Here is a 14,706-nt window from a genome sequence, read left to right as displayed (position 1 = left end):
GGGGAAATGCTTTAAGTAAACACTCAACCTGGGATCCTTGTATGCATGACAGTACTTACTGGCACTGAATACGGCACTTTTTTTTTTTTTTTTGCTGCCTGCAGAAGCCACTTTGTGATGGCACTCCCCCCCCCCCCCCTTTACAGTTCCCAGCAACTGGCAGACTGCCTCAGACAGAGGAGGGCTAACATAGCCATTGTGGCTAGTAGGCATTGATAGCCTTATCCTCCATGAATTTTCCTAATCCTCTTGGTGGTCTTAACTACATTTTGTAGCACATGTAAGGTAAGAAGAGCCCTCCTGAATCAGGCCAAAGGACCACCAAGTCTAGTATCCTGTTCTCACAATGGCCAACCAGATGCCCTAGAGGGACCAAAAGCAGAACAGCACTCTCCACCAGTTACGATTCCCAGCAACTCGTGTCCAAAAGCATACTGCTTCAAGCAGCTGGAGAGTTCTCCTTTATGCAGCCCTAGCTATGTGTGATTTGGATTAAGACCTTGGATGGGGGCGGTGGTGATTAGAAGCCTCCCACCCTTTGCTGCTGGCAGGTTTTACAAAGAATGAAAAGAAGGCATTCAATCGGGAGTACGGAACATGATTCTGACCTAAAAGGCAGTTTAGGGGCTGCAGATGCAATGAGAATATGGACTTGTGCATAGTGCTGCTTCTGCCCCTCAAAGAATTGCACCTTTCTATATGTTACCTGTCACTACTTGTTGACCGTACTGTTCCTGGCTTGGGGTCTGACTGTTTCTGGGGGATTTTCTTCTTCTTTTCTCCCCCCTCCGACTTGGGACCATGGCCGTCTAGGAGACCTGGATGATGAAGAAAGGAATGCTTCTGAATTCTCAGAGTAAAGGCAATGGAATTGTTTCATTTGTCAATGACTAATTCCACCTGGCTGTTCAGATCCCCAAAAGGGCCTCTGAGGTGATCACTGGTAAGTGTAATACAACAACAGACTGGGGAATCTATAAATCGTCTTGCTGTCATCACTGTAGTGAGCCTTTTGCTGCCTTTGGCAAAGGGTGATAAGAAGTCTCTTGGCTTTCCTCTCCAGCTTGGACCACTGCCATAGTGCACTGAGCTTTGTTGGTCAATGACAGGGGAGATCACTGCCCTCCTCTCCAGATCTAAGCTGATGAGAGAGGCTGAGATTCGCCATTTGGGGTGCCAAGGGGGCTAAGACTCTTTAAATGCCTTGGCAACTTAGTTACAAATTACAAGCTCCAAATTTGGAGCTGGAAGGGTGGCAGAGCAACAATCCCCACCAAAGAGGAGGAGATTGTCCTTGATCTCACAATGCAGAGGCACACAGTTTGAGGTCAGATTCCTGACAACCACGGGGTTTGGGGAGGGCTTGTCTACCATATTCTGCTGAAATCTGCAAGCCCCTGAACAGACAAGCAGACTAGCCCATGCCACAGTCAAGAGATTCAAGCGAGCCTGAGTGAGAGATCAATACCTGCAGTGTCAGTCAATAGCATCTTGACTTAAAGAGTAAGAAAGCTGGAGGAAAGGGGGCAAGCAACGTTCCTAATAGTACAATGAACTCCAGCACCAGGGTGTTGCATTTTCACCCATTACAATTCCAACATAGATCATGGCTACATCCAAATATCCTGCTGATCCCTTGCTGCCTACGCCCATGGATGGCCCTATTACTTTACCAAGTAATTCTTTGCGTGTCCGGGTTGCGATTTCTTTGATCTCTATGCGCGACAAAGAGAGGGAAGGAGCGACAGGGATGGAGGTGCTGCTGGCCGACGTCGGGGTGGTGATGACTTTGGGGACCAGGGGGGACTTGAGTGGGCGTTCGATGCTCCTGCCGACCAGGTTGCTCAGGGGGATCTTGTAGATGTTTTTGCACAGAGCTTCACCTGAAGTGACAAGGAGGAGGAGGGTCGTGGAGCAGGAGGTGACTATAAGCAAGCTTGCGGGTGAGATGGCGGTCCACAAAAACCTCTTTTACCCTCCTTATAATAATAACAATCATTTATTATTTATATGCTGCCCATCTGACTGGGTTGCCCAAGCCACTCTGGGTGGCTTCCAGCAAATTATAAAACCACAGTAAAACATTACACATTAAAAACTTCCCTATTTGGGCTGCCTTCAGATGTCTTCCGAAAGTCAGATAATTGTTTGTTTCCTTGCCATCTGATGGGGAGGGTGTTCCAAGGGAGGGTGCAACTACTGAGAAGGCCATACCCGTGTGCCCTGTTTCCCTGTAACCTCACTTCTCACAATAGGGAACTGCCAGAAGGCCCTCAGAGATGGATCTCAGTGTCCAGGCAGAACGATGGGAGCAGAGACGCTCCTTCAGGTATACAGGACCAAAGCTGTTTAGGGATTTAAAGGTCAGCACCAAAACTTTGATTTGTGCTAGGAAATGTACTGGGAGCCAATGTAGCTCTTTTAGGACCGGTGTTATATGGTCCTGGTGGCAGCTCCCAGTAACCAGTCTGGAAGCTGCATTCTGGATTAACTGTAGTTTCTGAATCCACCTTCAAAGGTAGCTCCACATACAGCACATTGCAGTAGTCCAAGCGGGAGATAACCAGAGTATGCACCAATCTGGCAAGACAGTGTGCGGGCAGGTAGGGTCCAAGCTGGTGTACTAGATGGAGCTGGCAGACAGATGCCCTGGACACTGATGCCCTTGGCCTGTGCCTCCATGGACAGCTGTGAGTCCTTTAGGGGCACAGTTACTCCATTCAGGACCAGGGAGTCCCTCCCACCTGCCCGCCCCCTGTCCCCCAGAAACAGTACTTCTCTTTTGTTGGGATTCAACCTCAATCTGTTGACTGCCATCTACCCCCCCAACCGTCTACAGACACCTACACAGGATGTTCACCACCTTCACTGGTTCTGAATTAAAAGAAAGGAAGAGCTGTGTATAATTCGCTTACTGGTGAACACCCAGCCCAAACCCAGCAGTTTCATATAGATGTTAAAAAGAATGGGGGAGAGTTTGAAGCCCTGGATCACCCCACAAGTGAGTGCCCAGGGGTCCGAACATTAATCCCCCACCACTACTTTCTAGACACAACCCAGGAGGAAGGAGCGAAACCACTGCCCCCAACCCTCCTAGATGGTACTGGAGGATACTGTGGTTGACGGTAACAAAAGCTGCTGAGAGATCCAGCAGAACCAGGAAACAGCTTTCACCTCTGTCCCTAGCCCACCAGAGATCATCAACCAGCATGTCCAAGGCATTTTCAGTCGCATGGTGGAGCCTAAAACCCGACTGGAAGGGGTTTAAATAGTCCACATCCTCCAGGCATGCCTTATTGATTCATCATTTTTATTATTTTTCTAATTTGTCATTTTTTCCATACCACATTGTATTACAAAAGTAATATTGACTGAAGCATAAATATAAATTAAACCCTTCCCCCTTTGAACAGTATTTCAAATTACATTTCTTAAAGTATTCTACAAAAAGGATTAAGAATCTTCTATGTAACATAACATTTGATCTACTATAATATCTAACACTATTTTTTCCTTTCATTGTTTTCCGTTCATTGTTTTCTATAACCTATAAGTAAAACAAATGACTCCATTAATTAGATCCACATTTCAATTTTCTTAATTCACCTAATCCTTCTTCAATTGATCCTATTCTCCCTTAAAAAGACCAACCGATTTTATATGAAGTTAGCACTCTTCTGCCAGATTTATTCATTTAACAAAATTTATATACCACTTGAATGTAAAACAAAGCAAAACCTCTAAGCAGTTTACAAAAAATTAAAATAAAACATTAAGATTATCCATTTAAAAACTAGTTTTAAAAAACAGGTATTTACAATATGGTTAAAAACAGCAGTAGCTAAACAGAAATAAAACAAATAAATAAAACATGTAACATCTATGCATCTGAATTGGCTTAGTTGAAAAAAAAACACATTTTACACATTTAATTAGTGAATCACACAAATCAGTTAATTTCACCACAGATGATAGCAAGGCAAATAACTCCAGGTTAGGTGGAAGATGACTGCAGTGGAACGGAAGCAGCACTGCATGCAATGAACACGGAATGGAAAAATATGTCTTCCTATCTCCCTAAGTCTGACATTGTGCAGATTTGGGATAAAAGGACAGTTTCAAGCCCGAAAAGGTTGAAGAATGATGCTTTAGCTGAACATACTACAGAAGCAACAAATTCTCAGTTGGCCTTAGCCCCTTCCTTACCTTCTGCTGCGGAAGGAGAGAAAACAGGGATTTCATTGACTGATGGTGTCTGAGGGGTACTAGGTGAATTAGTCTCCTTGGAACTACCATTGGATGGCTCGCTCACTGCCGTTACGGCTCTGAAGTAGATATCTGACTGGAAGGAGAAAGAGGCTGTGTTAGCAAAATGGACTTATCTAAAGCTATGGGTTGTCACCGTGGTACCCGTGTGCCCACAAACATCTCCAATGGCACCCATGAAAAGGAAACCCCTAGGTTTGTATGTTTGTTCGGGGAGGGATACCTTGGGCAGCAATGAGGGCAAAATCGGCCAATGGGGACAGAGGGTACTCAGTGAGCACAGAATGCTGTTTGGCAGTTAGGGAGAAAACCCAGAAAAGTGAGTGGGAGTGGGAACGGGATGGAATGGTGTATCATGGGAAAGGGCAGGCCAGGTGGCCAGCAGCCTGAACAGGAAAATCACGCAGTAAAGTTTTGTTGCATGTCCTGCTTGTTTAGTGGGCTTATGGGTTAAATGATGCAGTCTTAATATGAAACACAGGGTCCCTTCCAACTCTACAATTCTATGATTCTGCCTTTGTAGTCTAGAACAGGCATCCCCAAACTTCGGCCCTCCAGATGTTTTGGACTACAATTCCCATCTTCCCCGACCACTGGTCCTGTTAGCTAGGGATCATGGGGGTTATAGGCCAAAACATCTGGAGGGCCAAAGTTTGGGGATGCCTGGTCTAGAAGAAGCATGTCTAGAAGAAGGGGAATTTTGCACAGGTAACCAGATTTCTTATATCACTGCCTTACCCTTGATGCCACCAGCTGAAGCGCAGGGACCACAGCTGTGTGGACGAGGTTCCCATTCACCACTAATCGGATCTCAATGGAATCGGTGGTGAAGGCCAAAATATAGGGGAAAGCACAAACTGCAGGGGGAGACAAAAGAATTTAATGAAGAAATAAATGCAACATCATATATGATGGACTTCTGTGATACGTTGTCAATCCTAAGCATCATGAAGCTCTGAAGTTTTCCTGACATACAATGAGCCTTTACCACATTATTACTGACTTACCTATAGCACCATCAAAGTCCAACAACAACAAAAAACAGATTCCTGCCCCTAAAATTTAACTAAGGGGAGGAAGACAGAGGCAATGGAGAGGGGAAGAAGACTCTTCAGGTCTGCTCAGTTGCACGTACTAAAGCTCTGTTTTCAGGAGGGGGTGAAGCTGATGGGGCTGTGCCAAAGGCTTCCCAGAAAATGTGGGTTTTGAGGCCAGAGGGATTTGAAGGGAGAGAGGAAGGTATTGTGCAGGTGCTTCAGGCAGAAGAAGTAGCAGAAAGAGAGGGAAAGGTGGAGTCATTTTTAGGAGCAGGAGAGCTTTGGAGAGTTGAGAGTGGTGGAGCAAAGGGCAGGGATAAGGGAGGAGATATGGGTCAGGGCAATGGCAGGCTCTGAAGTCAGAAGAAGGCATTTGTGTGCTGGATCCAGGAGCAGACAGGAAACTAATGGGTGTCGCTGTGTTACACAGGGGCATAATGTGATCAAAACAATTAAGGCAGGCAAAGGATGGACAACCTTTTTTTTGTTGAGGGCCACATTCCCTGCTGACTACCCCCCTTTTCTCTCTTCCTCCCACCGCATCGTCCTCCTCCCTCCCTCTGCTTGCCCATAGAGGCTGTCCCTCCACATTACAATGGCTTCACACAACAGCAGAGACTTATTGGGAAGGGGGGGGGCAACTGGCTCTTCTTACCAATGGCATAAGGAACCTGGTTCCAGCTGAAGTGGAAGTCAGATGCTGATGGCTGGACCAAAGGCGAGCCCCCATTGAAGGGACACACTTTGCGGTAATAGCAGACATCTGTAACAAGAGACCCCTGTTAACTTCAAGCAAATAAAGAAACATGGAGCTTGACACCAAATGTAGAAAAACAAGGCAGCCAAGCAATGTCACTGGCCCTGCTCCAGCCAGGAACACAGAAATTAGAAGGAGTGAAGCTTTCTCCTGTTGCAGCCTCACCATTTCGCTGGGAAAGGCCTCAGCTACTCTATGCTTGAGCATCTGGTCGATGCCAAAGGCACAAATAATCACCAGTGGAGTTGGCAACCTTCAACATGGGAGAGAGGAGAGCTGTTTTCAAATACATAGAAGCAGTGCTTTCCCCCCCCTAAAAATGTTTTGAGGTACTCTCATTTTCCTACTCATATTGAAATACTGCCCCTCAATGAGGCCAGACTTAGATTCTCAAAATGTTTAGGGGTATGCGTACCCCCAGAAAAAAAAGCACTGCATAGAAGACAGAAATGGCAGGAATGCAGATTTTGGCTAAACGTGAGGAGAATCTTCCTAAAGGTAACAGCCGTTTCACTGTGGAACAGTCTGTCCCAGGGGGTGGTGGGCCAGGAGGCTCCCTTTTGACTCTACAGTTCTATGAAATGGAAGTTTGGCGCTTGCTTTCTCCTTGCTCTTCTGCTTTGTCCACATATGCAAGTGCTTTTGCTCATCCAGGTTCCTAGCTTTGCTTTGCCAATAAGACAAATTGACAAGAAACTGAGATTTTTGCTCAAGCCAGCTTCTGCCAGCTTCACCCAGAATCAGAGGACTGGCAAGTGGGGTGATGGCCAAAGTGGCCAGAAGGAAGAAACCTTTCCAGATTCCTTGTCTTCCTGCCTTCAAGTCAAGCTGCATAGACTTTATTTTCACCACTGCCGCTATGTGTGGGCTCATTTGCCTATTCTAGTGGAAAAGAGAGGGCAAGACTTGGAGGCTGGCCATCTACTGCATTCTACTATCAAACCACTTGAGCCCCTCCTTGTTTTGGATAAGGCTAATGGAGAAGAGAAGGCTTAACGGCTGCCCAGTGCATCAATCCAGACTTACTTTGACTTCTGGCAGCTGTTTTGATGCACCTGTCAGCTGCCCATCCACCACCAGGTGCTGCCTATGCAAAGAGCATGTGTAACCAGCAGGAAAGCAAGTCTGTCTTTCTCTTCTCTAACTTCTGCCCCTTTCCAAACAAACTGTTTCCTGTTATCCTTATTCTATTAAAATTGTATAACTGTTTTATTATCTTAACAACTTATCCTATCCTATACATTATATTAAATTATTTATCAATCATTAATGTGCAGTGGACGTATATTGTGAGGCATATGTGCAAGAGAAGAAACACTTTCCATGCCTATGGGGGCAATCCTATGGCAAGATGACCATCTGTCATGGGTGTATTAGTTGAGATTCCTGCATTGCCGTGGGTTGGACTAGATGACCCTTGGGATCCCTTCCAACTTTATGATCCTGCAATTCTATGAAATTGATGATGGTTATGATTGGGCTATATCCAAGAACATAATTAAGGTACTCTTATTAGAACTTAGTTGAATACAACAACAACTATTATTACAGTCATACCTCGGTTTAAGTCTGCTGCGGTTTGAGTACTCTGCGGACCCAGAGTGTTTACTTCCGGGTTCTGCCACACGCGCATGCGCAGAAGCGATCTGCGCGGTCCACGCATGCACAGATCTAGCGGCGCTTCGCACACACGCGCTATCGGTGGTCGGTTTAAGTACTTTTCGGGGAGCGAATAGCACCCCAGAACCAACTAAGTACTTAAACCGAGGTACCACTGTACTACTTTATAAATGATAGTAACATAAATAATATTATTTGTATAATATAAAATAAAATATGATAATATGATTTATAAAGCACCTAACATTTTCCAACTGTTTTATGTTTTACATCAAAGATGAGAGAATCCCTGCCTGCAGGTTCATAATTATGCAAAAGGAATAAAGGAATGGGAGGAAAGTAAGCAAATTCTTGAAGTCACATCATCTCAATAACATCCTCTGATTTCCACAGGTATGCCTCCCTGCTTTCAAGTGCACCCACAAGCACATGCACGAAAACACACCAACCACCATCCGTCTCCTGACTGCCAGCAGAGGGTGTTTCTCTTCAGCTCTAAAGGTGCCCCTGGGGCCCCTGGGGCCCCTGACCATCAGGTCCAGTCGTGTCCGACTCTGGGGTTGCGGCGCTCATTTCGCTCTATAGGCCGAGGGAGCCGGCGTTTGTCCGCAGACAGCTTCCGGGTCATGTGGCCAGCATGACAAAGCTGCTTCTGGCGAACCAGGGCAGCGCACGGAAACGCCGTTTACCTTCCCGCCGGAGCGGTCCCTATTTATCTACTTGCACTTTGATGTGCTTTCGAACTGCTAGGTGGGCAGGAGCTGGGACCGAGCAACGGGAGCTCACCCCGTTGCAGGGATTCGAACCGCCGACCTTCTGATCACCAAGCCCTAGACTCTGTGGTTTAACCCAGTTCTCCCCAACCTTTTTATCACCGCGGACCAGTCAACGTTTGATAATTTTACTGTGGCCCGCTGGGGGGGGGGGCGTTTATTGTTTATATTTTATTTAGATTGTTTTGATTTAATAATTTTAATTTAATTGTATTTAATGATCCTTAGGCGGCCCGGTACCAATTGATCCACGGACCGCTACCGGTCCGTGGCCCGGGGGTTGAAGACCACTGGTTTAACCCACAGCGCCACCTGCCATCTCTTAAGCTCTAGCAGTCCCTATTCTACCTCACTGCCTTCTCCTGTGCGAAGCAAGTCTTTTACTCCTTAAATGTCTGTTCTGCACTGATGCAAGACGGAACCATAGACAGACCCCAGACCGTCTCCCTGGACAGAGCGAGTTAACAGTACTTACAGTTATAGCACAAAAGCAGGCCAGCTTCTCCATCTTCGTACACATCAATAGCTGCAACAAAATTAACCTGCAATGATAACGGGCAAGGGTAGTGGGCAGGCTGGAGGCTGAGCTTCCTATGAACTCTGTGAGAACAATTCAGCGGTTTTGTATCAGGAGGAAAAGGAGAAGTCCCCCCCCCCACCAAATGTTTCTAAATTCTGGCACCTACATCTAGTCTGTAATTTAATCTAATTGTTTTACATACACTTCTAATTCAAAGCCTAAGTAAACAACTGAAGAAGTGCTGCTTCTGTAATTATACATTTTTGTTTTCTAGCACAGGGGGCATGACCCAGCCCAAGTTAAGCATGTTTAGAAATCCCAGTGATTTCCCAGTGACGGTTAAAAAAAAAATTCATAGGAAGTAACAGGACAAAAGTATTTCATTTTGACTGATTCATCACCTAGGATTGCCTTTTTAATCAACTGAATCAGGTTGACAGTAGACATTAGGTGTAGTGCAGGAGATGCCCCTGATCCTGAGATCAACTGCATTTTTTTAAGATATAAGTTATCTTTATTGTCATTGTCCCCTTGCGGGTGGGGAGGCTGAGACCCTTTCGAAGGAAATGAGGGACACCCAATGAACTTACCCTGCTCGAGTCAACGTGGTGCAATCTGTAGGATTCGCCCGTGCTCTCATTGATCAAGTCAAACTGGTGCCGGTAGGCGACGCAAATCAGGTTGTCATTTTCGCCTGTGGGCCCGTCCACCAATGCCATGACAACAGGGGGGTCAGACAAGCAGATCTCCTGCAATCCCCAAACAATGCTGCATTAGAGGTATTGTGTGTGTGCCATAGCTGCCAAGTTATCCCTTTTTTACAGGGATTTCCCCTTATGCTGAATAGGCTTCCTTGCGAGAAAAGGGAAAACTTGGCAGCTATGGTGTGTGCATGAATAGAGATGCAGGACACCAAATTCAGACTTCTTGAGGATCTCAGGTACAGAAAAGGGTGACCAATACAACAACAGAGATGGCAGAACCTTCCACAATAAATAAATCATTTGCATTTTAAACATTTTAGTTAATAAAAAGGTAACTAAAGTTAGAAGAGCATGATAAAGGCTGATATGAATGCACAGATCAGCCATGGAGGCTTTGCCCACAGACCTGCTATTAAGATCCATCAAGTTGGTAGGCCCTAGAAATGAGGCCTCTGTACCCTATCATGCCCTGTCAATGTGGATGTGTGTCTGGTGCCCTCTCTGGTTAGGTTCAAATGGGCCTTGAAAACTTGGCTATTCCAAGCTATTCTGGTGTCTGTGAGAGGTCCTGGTGAATATTCCCTCAAAAATCTGCAATAGATGGAGGGCTGCTTGTTCTCCTTACTCAGTTCCTGTTTGCATTGGCTTGGCCTCTCCTACATTGAACACCCCCTAAAACCTGAACTGAGGTGTGAAAAACTTCTCTCTCTGTGGGTGAGCATGGTGGTGGCTATTGTAGGTGCCTTTTTCCATTGATGGGATGGCTGAATAGTGTGTGTGTGTGTGTGTGTGTGTGTGTGTGTGTGTGTGTGTGTGTGCCTGCACCATTTTAGGGTACTCTTTTTCTGCGTTTTTTGTAAAGATATGGTAGCCCTTATGCCACAGCAACCCGTTGAGTGACTGGCGCCCAAGGAACTTTCTCAGCATTCCAAATGCACCCATTGGTTCAAAAGGCTTGGTGACCCCTTCCTCCCACTGCCCTATAATTTTAAACTGTTGCTGCTTTTATGGCAAGGGTGGGGAAATCTGTGGCCCTCCAGGTGCTGATGTGCTCAGGGATGGTGGGAGTTAGGCCAAAGTTTCCCCTCTTGATCGTGGGCCCCATGGCGCCTCTGAAGGATTTTTAAAGATCAGGAAGACTGGATCAGCTCCTAAGCTTAAAAGGGCAGCTTACAGTTTTCTGCCAGGCACCCAAGGAGGAGAAGGCATGTGTGGACGGTGGTAGTTTGCCGGTGCTTTACCTCAAACCTACCCGGATGTACTGGAATTCTTCAACTGGGGACTCTGACTGAGGCGACAACGGGAGGCCACTGTTCAGACCCTCCCACTGCTTGAACTTCCTGGTGATGAGAAGCAGCTTGTTCCGGATGCATGCGACGATCCGTAGCTCGTTGCTGTGGTGGGTGTTGATGGCATACAGATGGCAGCCTGGGCAAAAAAGGTTCAGTTGAGGGTGTGTGTGTCTCAAGCACAGCTCTGAGAAATGTCCCAAAGGAAAGCCTGGCTCAGAAGGATGGGAGAGAAGAGCTGCAAACTGACCACAGTGGATCATGATGTTTTAGCACCACCACATCTAGCTGTTTCTTGCAAAGGAACAGAAGGCATCACTGCCCAGCTGCATTGAAATAGGAAACTGCCTTATACTGAGTCAGACTATTGGACCATTTAGACCAGCACTGTCTTTGCTGACTGGCAGCTGTGGTCCAGGATTCCAGGAAAGGGCCTCTCCCAGCCCTACTGGAGTTGCCAGGGATTGAACCTGGGACCTTCTTCGTACAGAACAAACTCTGCACCACTGACCTATGGCCCTTCCCCAGAGACTCAGTGCTATGCTGTGGTCAGTGCGGGACTTGAGCTTGACTAGAGACTGAGGAGGGGGAAGAAATTCAGTTTGTAGTTTCCATTCATTCACCTACCCAAAACTATTGGCTTAAGCTGTGCTGCTGTCCCCTGACACCTGAAATCAACCTGCTTTAATGCAGGGGTGTTCTTACAGGAAAACTCTGTAATGCAAGGACAGGCACCTAAGTCAATGATAAGAGCACATACTCCGCCTACAGACAACACATTCCCAGGTTCAAATCCCCAGATTCCCCATATAAAGAGGATGTCAAGGATGGGGAAGCCACCAACACTAGAAAGCCGCCAAGAATAGTAGGCCAGATGACTTCAAGATAAGGCAGTTTCACATGTTCACAACCTTGTGATCCCTTAAAGCAGGCATGTCAAACCTGCGGCCCTCCAGATGTTTTGGACTACAATTCCCATCTTCCCCAACCACTGGTCCTGCTAGCTAGGGATCATGGGAGTTGTAGGTCAAAACATCTGGAGGGCCGCAGGTGTGACATGCCTGCCTTAAAGCATCGTTCAGCTGGTTGGTTGGTTCGTTGGCTGGCTGGCTGGCTGGCTGGGACCCACTGCCTGATCTCAGCACTACTATCATACTCTCCGCAGGCCACATCCCTCTCCAGCACTGCTTCATACCCTCAATGAATGTTTTAATCAGGTTGGAATGTGTCCCTGAACTCGAACTCCTCGGCTGCGCGGGGAATAGAATGGGGGGGGGTGCATGAAGAAACTACCCTGCTGTGCAAAGGAAAAGTGCACCTCCTTTTGCCTCCAGCATGTGGCCCCCAGGAGATTACCAGAAGGGAAGATAGTCCCTAGGCTGTAAAAGCTCCTCCACCCCCTGCCATAAGCACCTTTCGTTTTCTCCAGTTTGTTCTCTCGGCAGTCACACTTGCTTCTGGCTTGCTTGCATTCCATGCCTTTCCGTACAGCACTCAGCCGGAAGACGAGGAGGCGGGCGTCCTTCCCTGTCAGGTGGGAGACACACAAATAGACATGTTACAGGGACAAATGTTTCTTTCTTTAAAAAACACCATACTAATCTGGTATGTGGTGTAGGGAATATCCCCTGGTAGTCAAAATCAAGATAGCTGGGGCAGATCCTGTAAGAGAGATCTACCTGCAATGGCTGGCTATGCTGGATTTATGGAACTTCCAATTTCAGAAGCAGTCTACTGCTGAACACCTGATGCTAAGGGATAAAAAATAAATCAGACAAAACACTTGTATATTTTAGGTTGTTCTATCCTTGTTTTTGAGTTTGACCAAACTGCGGGAGGCAGTGGAAGACAGGGGGGCCTGGCATGCTATGGTCCATGGGGTCACGAAGAGTCGGACACGACTAAACGACTAAACAACAACATCCTTGTTTTTAACATTGATCATTGATTTTTTAGCTTAATTTTTTTGGGAGGAATGTGTGTACACACACACACACACACACACACACACACACACAAATAAAAATAAAAGATAAAATAAAATAAAAATATAATAACTGAAGGCTGGTGTGCAGAATGCACCCACAGGGTGAAGATGGAAGAGCCAGCCCTCTTGAGTAATGAAAGGTAGGAGACAGCTAAAAGGAGGGAGGCTGTGGGATGTTTCTGAAGTGCCATGCACCAAAGGCAGTCATGGTTTGTTTTGTTATCTACTGCAGGGCCACAGTCCCAGGCAATCCAGGACATTCCATCCAGCCATCTTTCTTCAACAAATCCCAGCATCCAGAGATTGGACACAAGATGTAGTTTTGCATCTTGGGCTTACAGAAGGTTAAAGCAGTAGACACAATATCCTACAAAATAAATGCAGGATCCTGGAAGATCCAGCCTAAGCTGAAATACCTCCAGCGAAGCAGTTATGCTTCTATCACAAGCTTGCCCAGGGAAATGACATTTCCTCCCAGACAGGCTTATGTGCCTTACCTTTGTCTGCTCTAGTAATGAGAAGGTCCAAAGTTTCCAATACATGCATCTGTTTGATCTGTAAAGTTTTATCAAACACTGGGATGGGAGGCTGCCCATCTGGAAGGAAAAATTCAAGAGACTCTGTGTCAAGGCTCAGATCAAAACATCAATAATAATAATAATAATAATAATAATAATAATAATACATTATTTATACCCCGCCCATCTGGCTGGGTTTCCCCAGCCACTCTGGGCAGCTTCTAACAGAAAAATAAAATACAGTAATCTATTAAACATCAAGGAGGAAATCATATATATTGGCTGGTTACAATAATACTCAGATTTCAAAGGCCTTTCTAAATGGCACCATTGTACGTGCCATCTAAAAAGAGGCAGAGATTATTCTTGCTAAACTTCTGCTGGCAGGCTGCTCCACAGGGCAGAGCCTGCCAAAGTTAAAGGCTCAATGCCCTGCAAGGGCAAAGTGAGTGTCAGGGGCGTGGAGAACCACCAGAAGTGCCTCAACAGAAGATCTCAGCGATGGAGGTGGAGCATAAGGGATCAGACAGTCATTAATACTTTGGGCCAAAGTGATTTAGGGCTCTGTGAATTAACCTGGCTTGGTGGCAAATTGACAAACCAGTGCAGCCCTCTCAGCAGAGTGGTCACATGTAACCAGCAGCCTGCTCCCGTGAGGAGTCTGGCCTCACTAGCAGCTTTCAGGCCAGATATGAAGGAAGCCCTACATAAGCCACATTACAGTAATCAATTGGGGGTAGGGGAATGTAAGGCAACCAGGTCAGCACATGAACTAACAACCACAGGGTCATCCACCAACCATCTAAGAGGAAGACACCAACATCTGTAGAGATGAGCAATGACTGGCCCCAGGAATCTGCGCAGACAACATCATGAGGGAAATTGCTGCAGAAGCACTGGGACTCCCAGGGCTGTGGAACAAGAGAACCATGAACTGGTGAGCATAATAGGGAAGGGTGCTAAGCACTAGAGCAGGCATCCCCAAACTGCGGCCCTCCAGATGTTTTGGCCTACAACTCCCATGATCCCTAGCTAACAGGACCAGTGGTCAGGGATGATGGGAATTGTAGTCCAAAACATCTGGAGGGCCGAAGTTTGGGGAAGCCTGCACCAGAGTCACAACATACTGATCTACAGAGGTGAGTTCAAGAGGTTGTTTTGCATCCCTTGCAGAAGCAGAAATCCCGCAGTTAGCTGAGGATAAAAAAAAGAAACACGAAGGCTGGGTGTACCCC

At 46.5% G+C, this 14,706-nt stretch overlaps 1 protein-coding gene across 4 annotated transcripts in view; it reads right to left on the bottom strand.

Annotated features, from left to right (window-relative positions):
• The window catches only part of GARNL3 (GTPase activating Rap/RanGAP domain like 3), a 104,696-nt gene that overhangs the window by 6,625 nt on the left and 83,365 nt on the right, over positions 1–14,706 (bottom strand). For 3 of the 4 annotated variants that reach the window (XM_035113396.2, XM_035113398.2, XM_035113397.2), the window contains 11 exons: positions 14,271–14,382; positions 13,451–13,549; positions 12,380–12,493; positions 10,930–11,105; positions 9,564–9,722; positions 8,929–8,995; positions 5,959–6,066; positions 5,005–5,123; positions 4,207–4,342; positions 1,674–1,883; positions 707–818 (listed from right to left, as the gene is read on the bottom strand). In XM_035113396.2, coding sequence (XP_034969287.1) covers positions 707–818; positions 1,674–1,883; positions 4,207–4,342; positions 5,005–5,123; positions 5,959–6,066; positions 8,929–8,995; positions 9,564–9,722; positions 10,930–11,105; positions 12,380–12,493; positions 13,451–13,549; positions 14,271–14,382 — 1,412 coding nt within the window. The remainder of the gene's footprint in view (positions 1–706; positions 819–1,673; positions 1,884–4,206; positions 4,343–5,004; positions 5,124–5,958; positions 6,067–8,928; positions 8,996–9,563; positions 9,723–10,929; positions 11,106–12,379; positions 12,494–13,450; positions 13,550–14,270; positions 14,383–14,706) is intronic. The other variant, XM_035113399.2, reaches the window with a different exon arrangement.

The sequence above is a fragment of the Zootoca vivipara genome, chromosome Z, assembly GCF_963506605.1.
Source record: "Zootoca vivipara chromosome Z, rZooViv1.1, whole genome shotgun sequence".
NCBI lineage: Eukaryota > Metazoa > Chordata > Lepidosauria > Squamata > Lacertidae > Zootoca > Zootoca vivipara.
The sequence above is the reverse complement of the archived record's forward strand: the minus strand, read 5'-3'. Positions and strand labels throughout refer to the sequence as shown.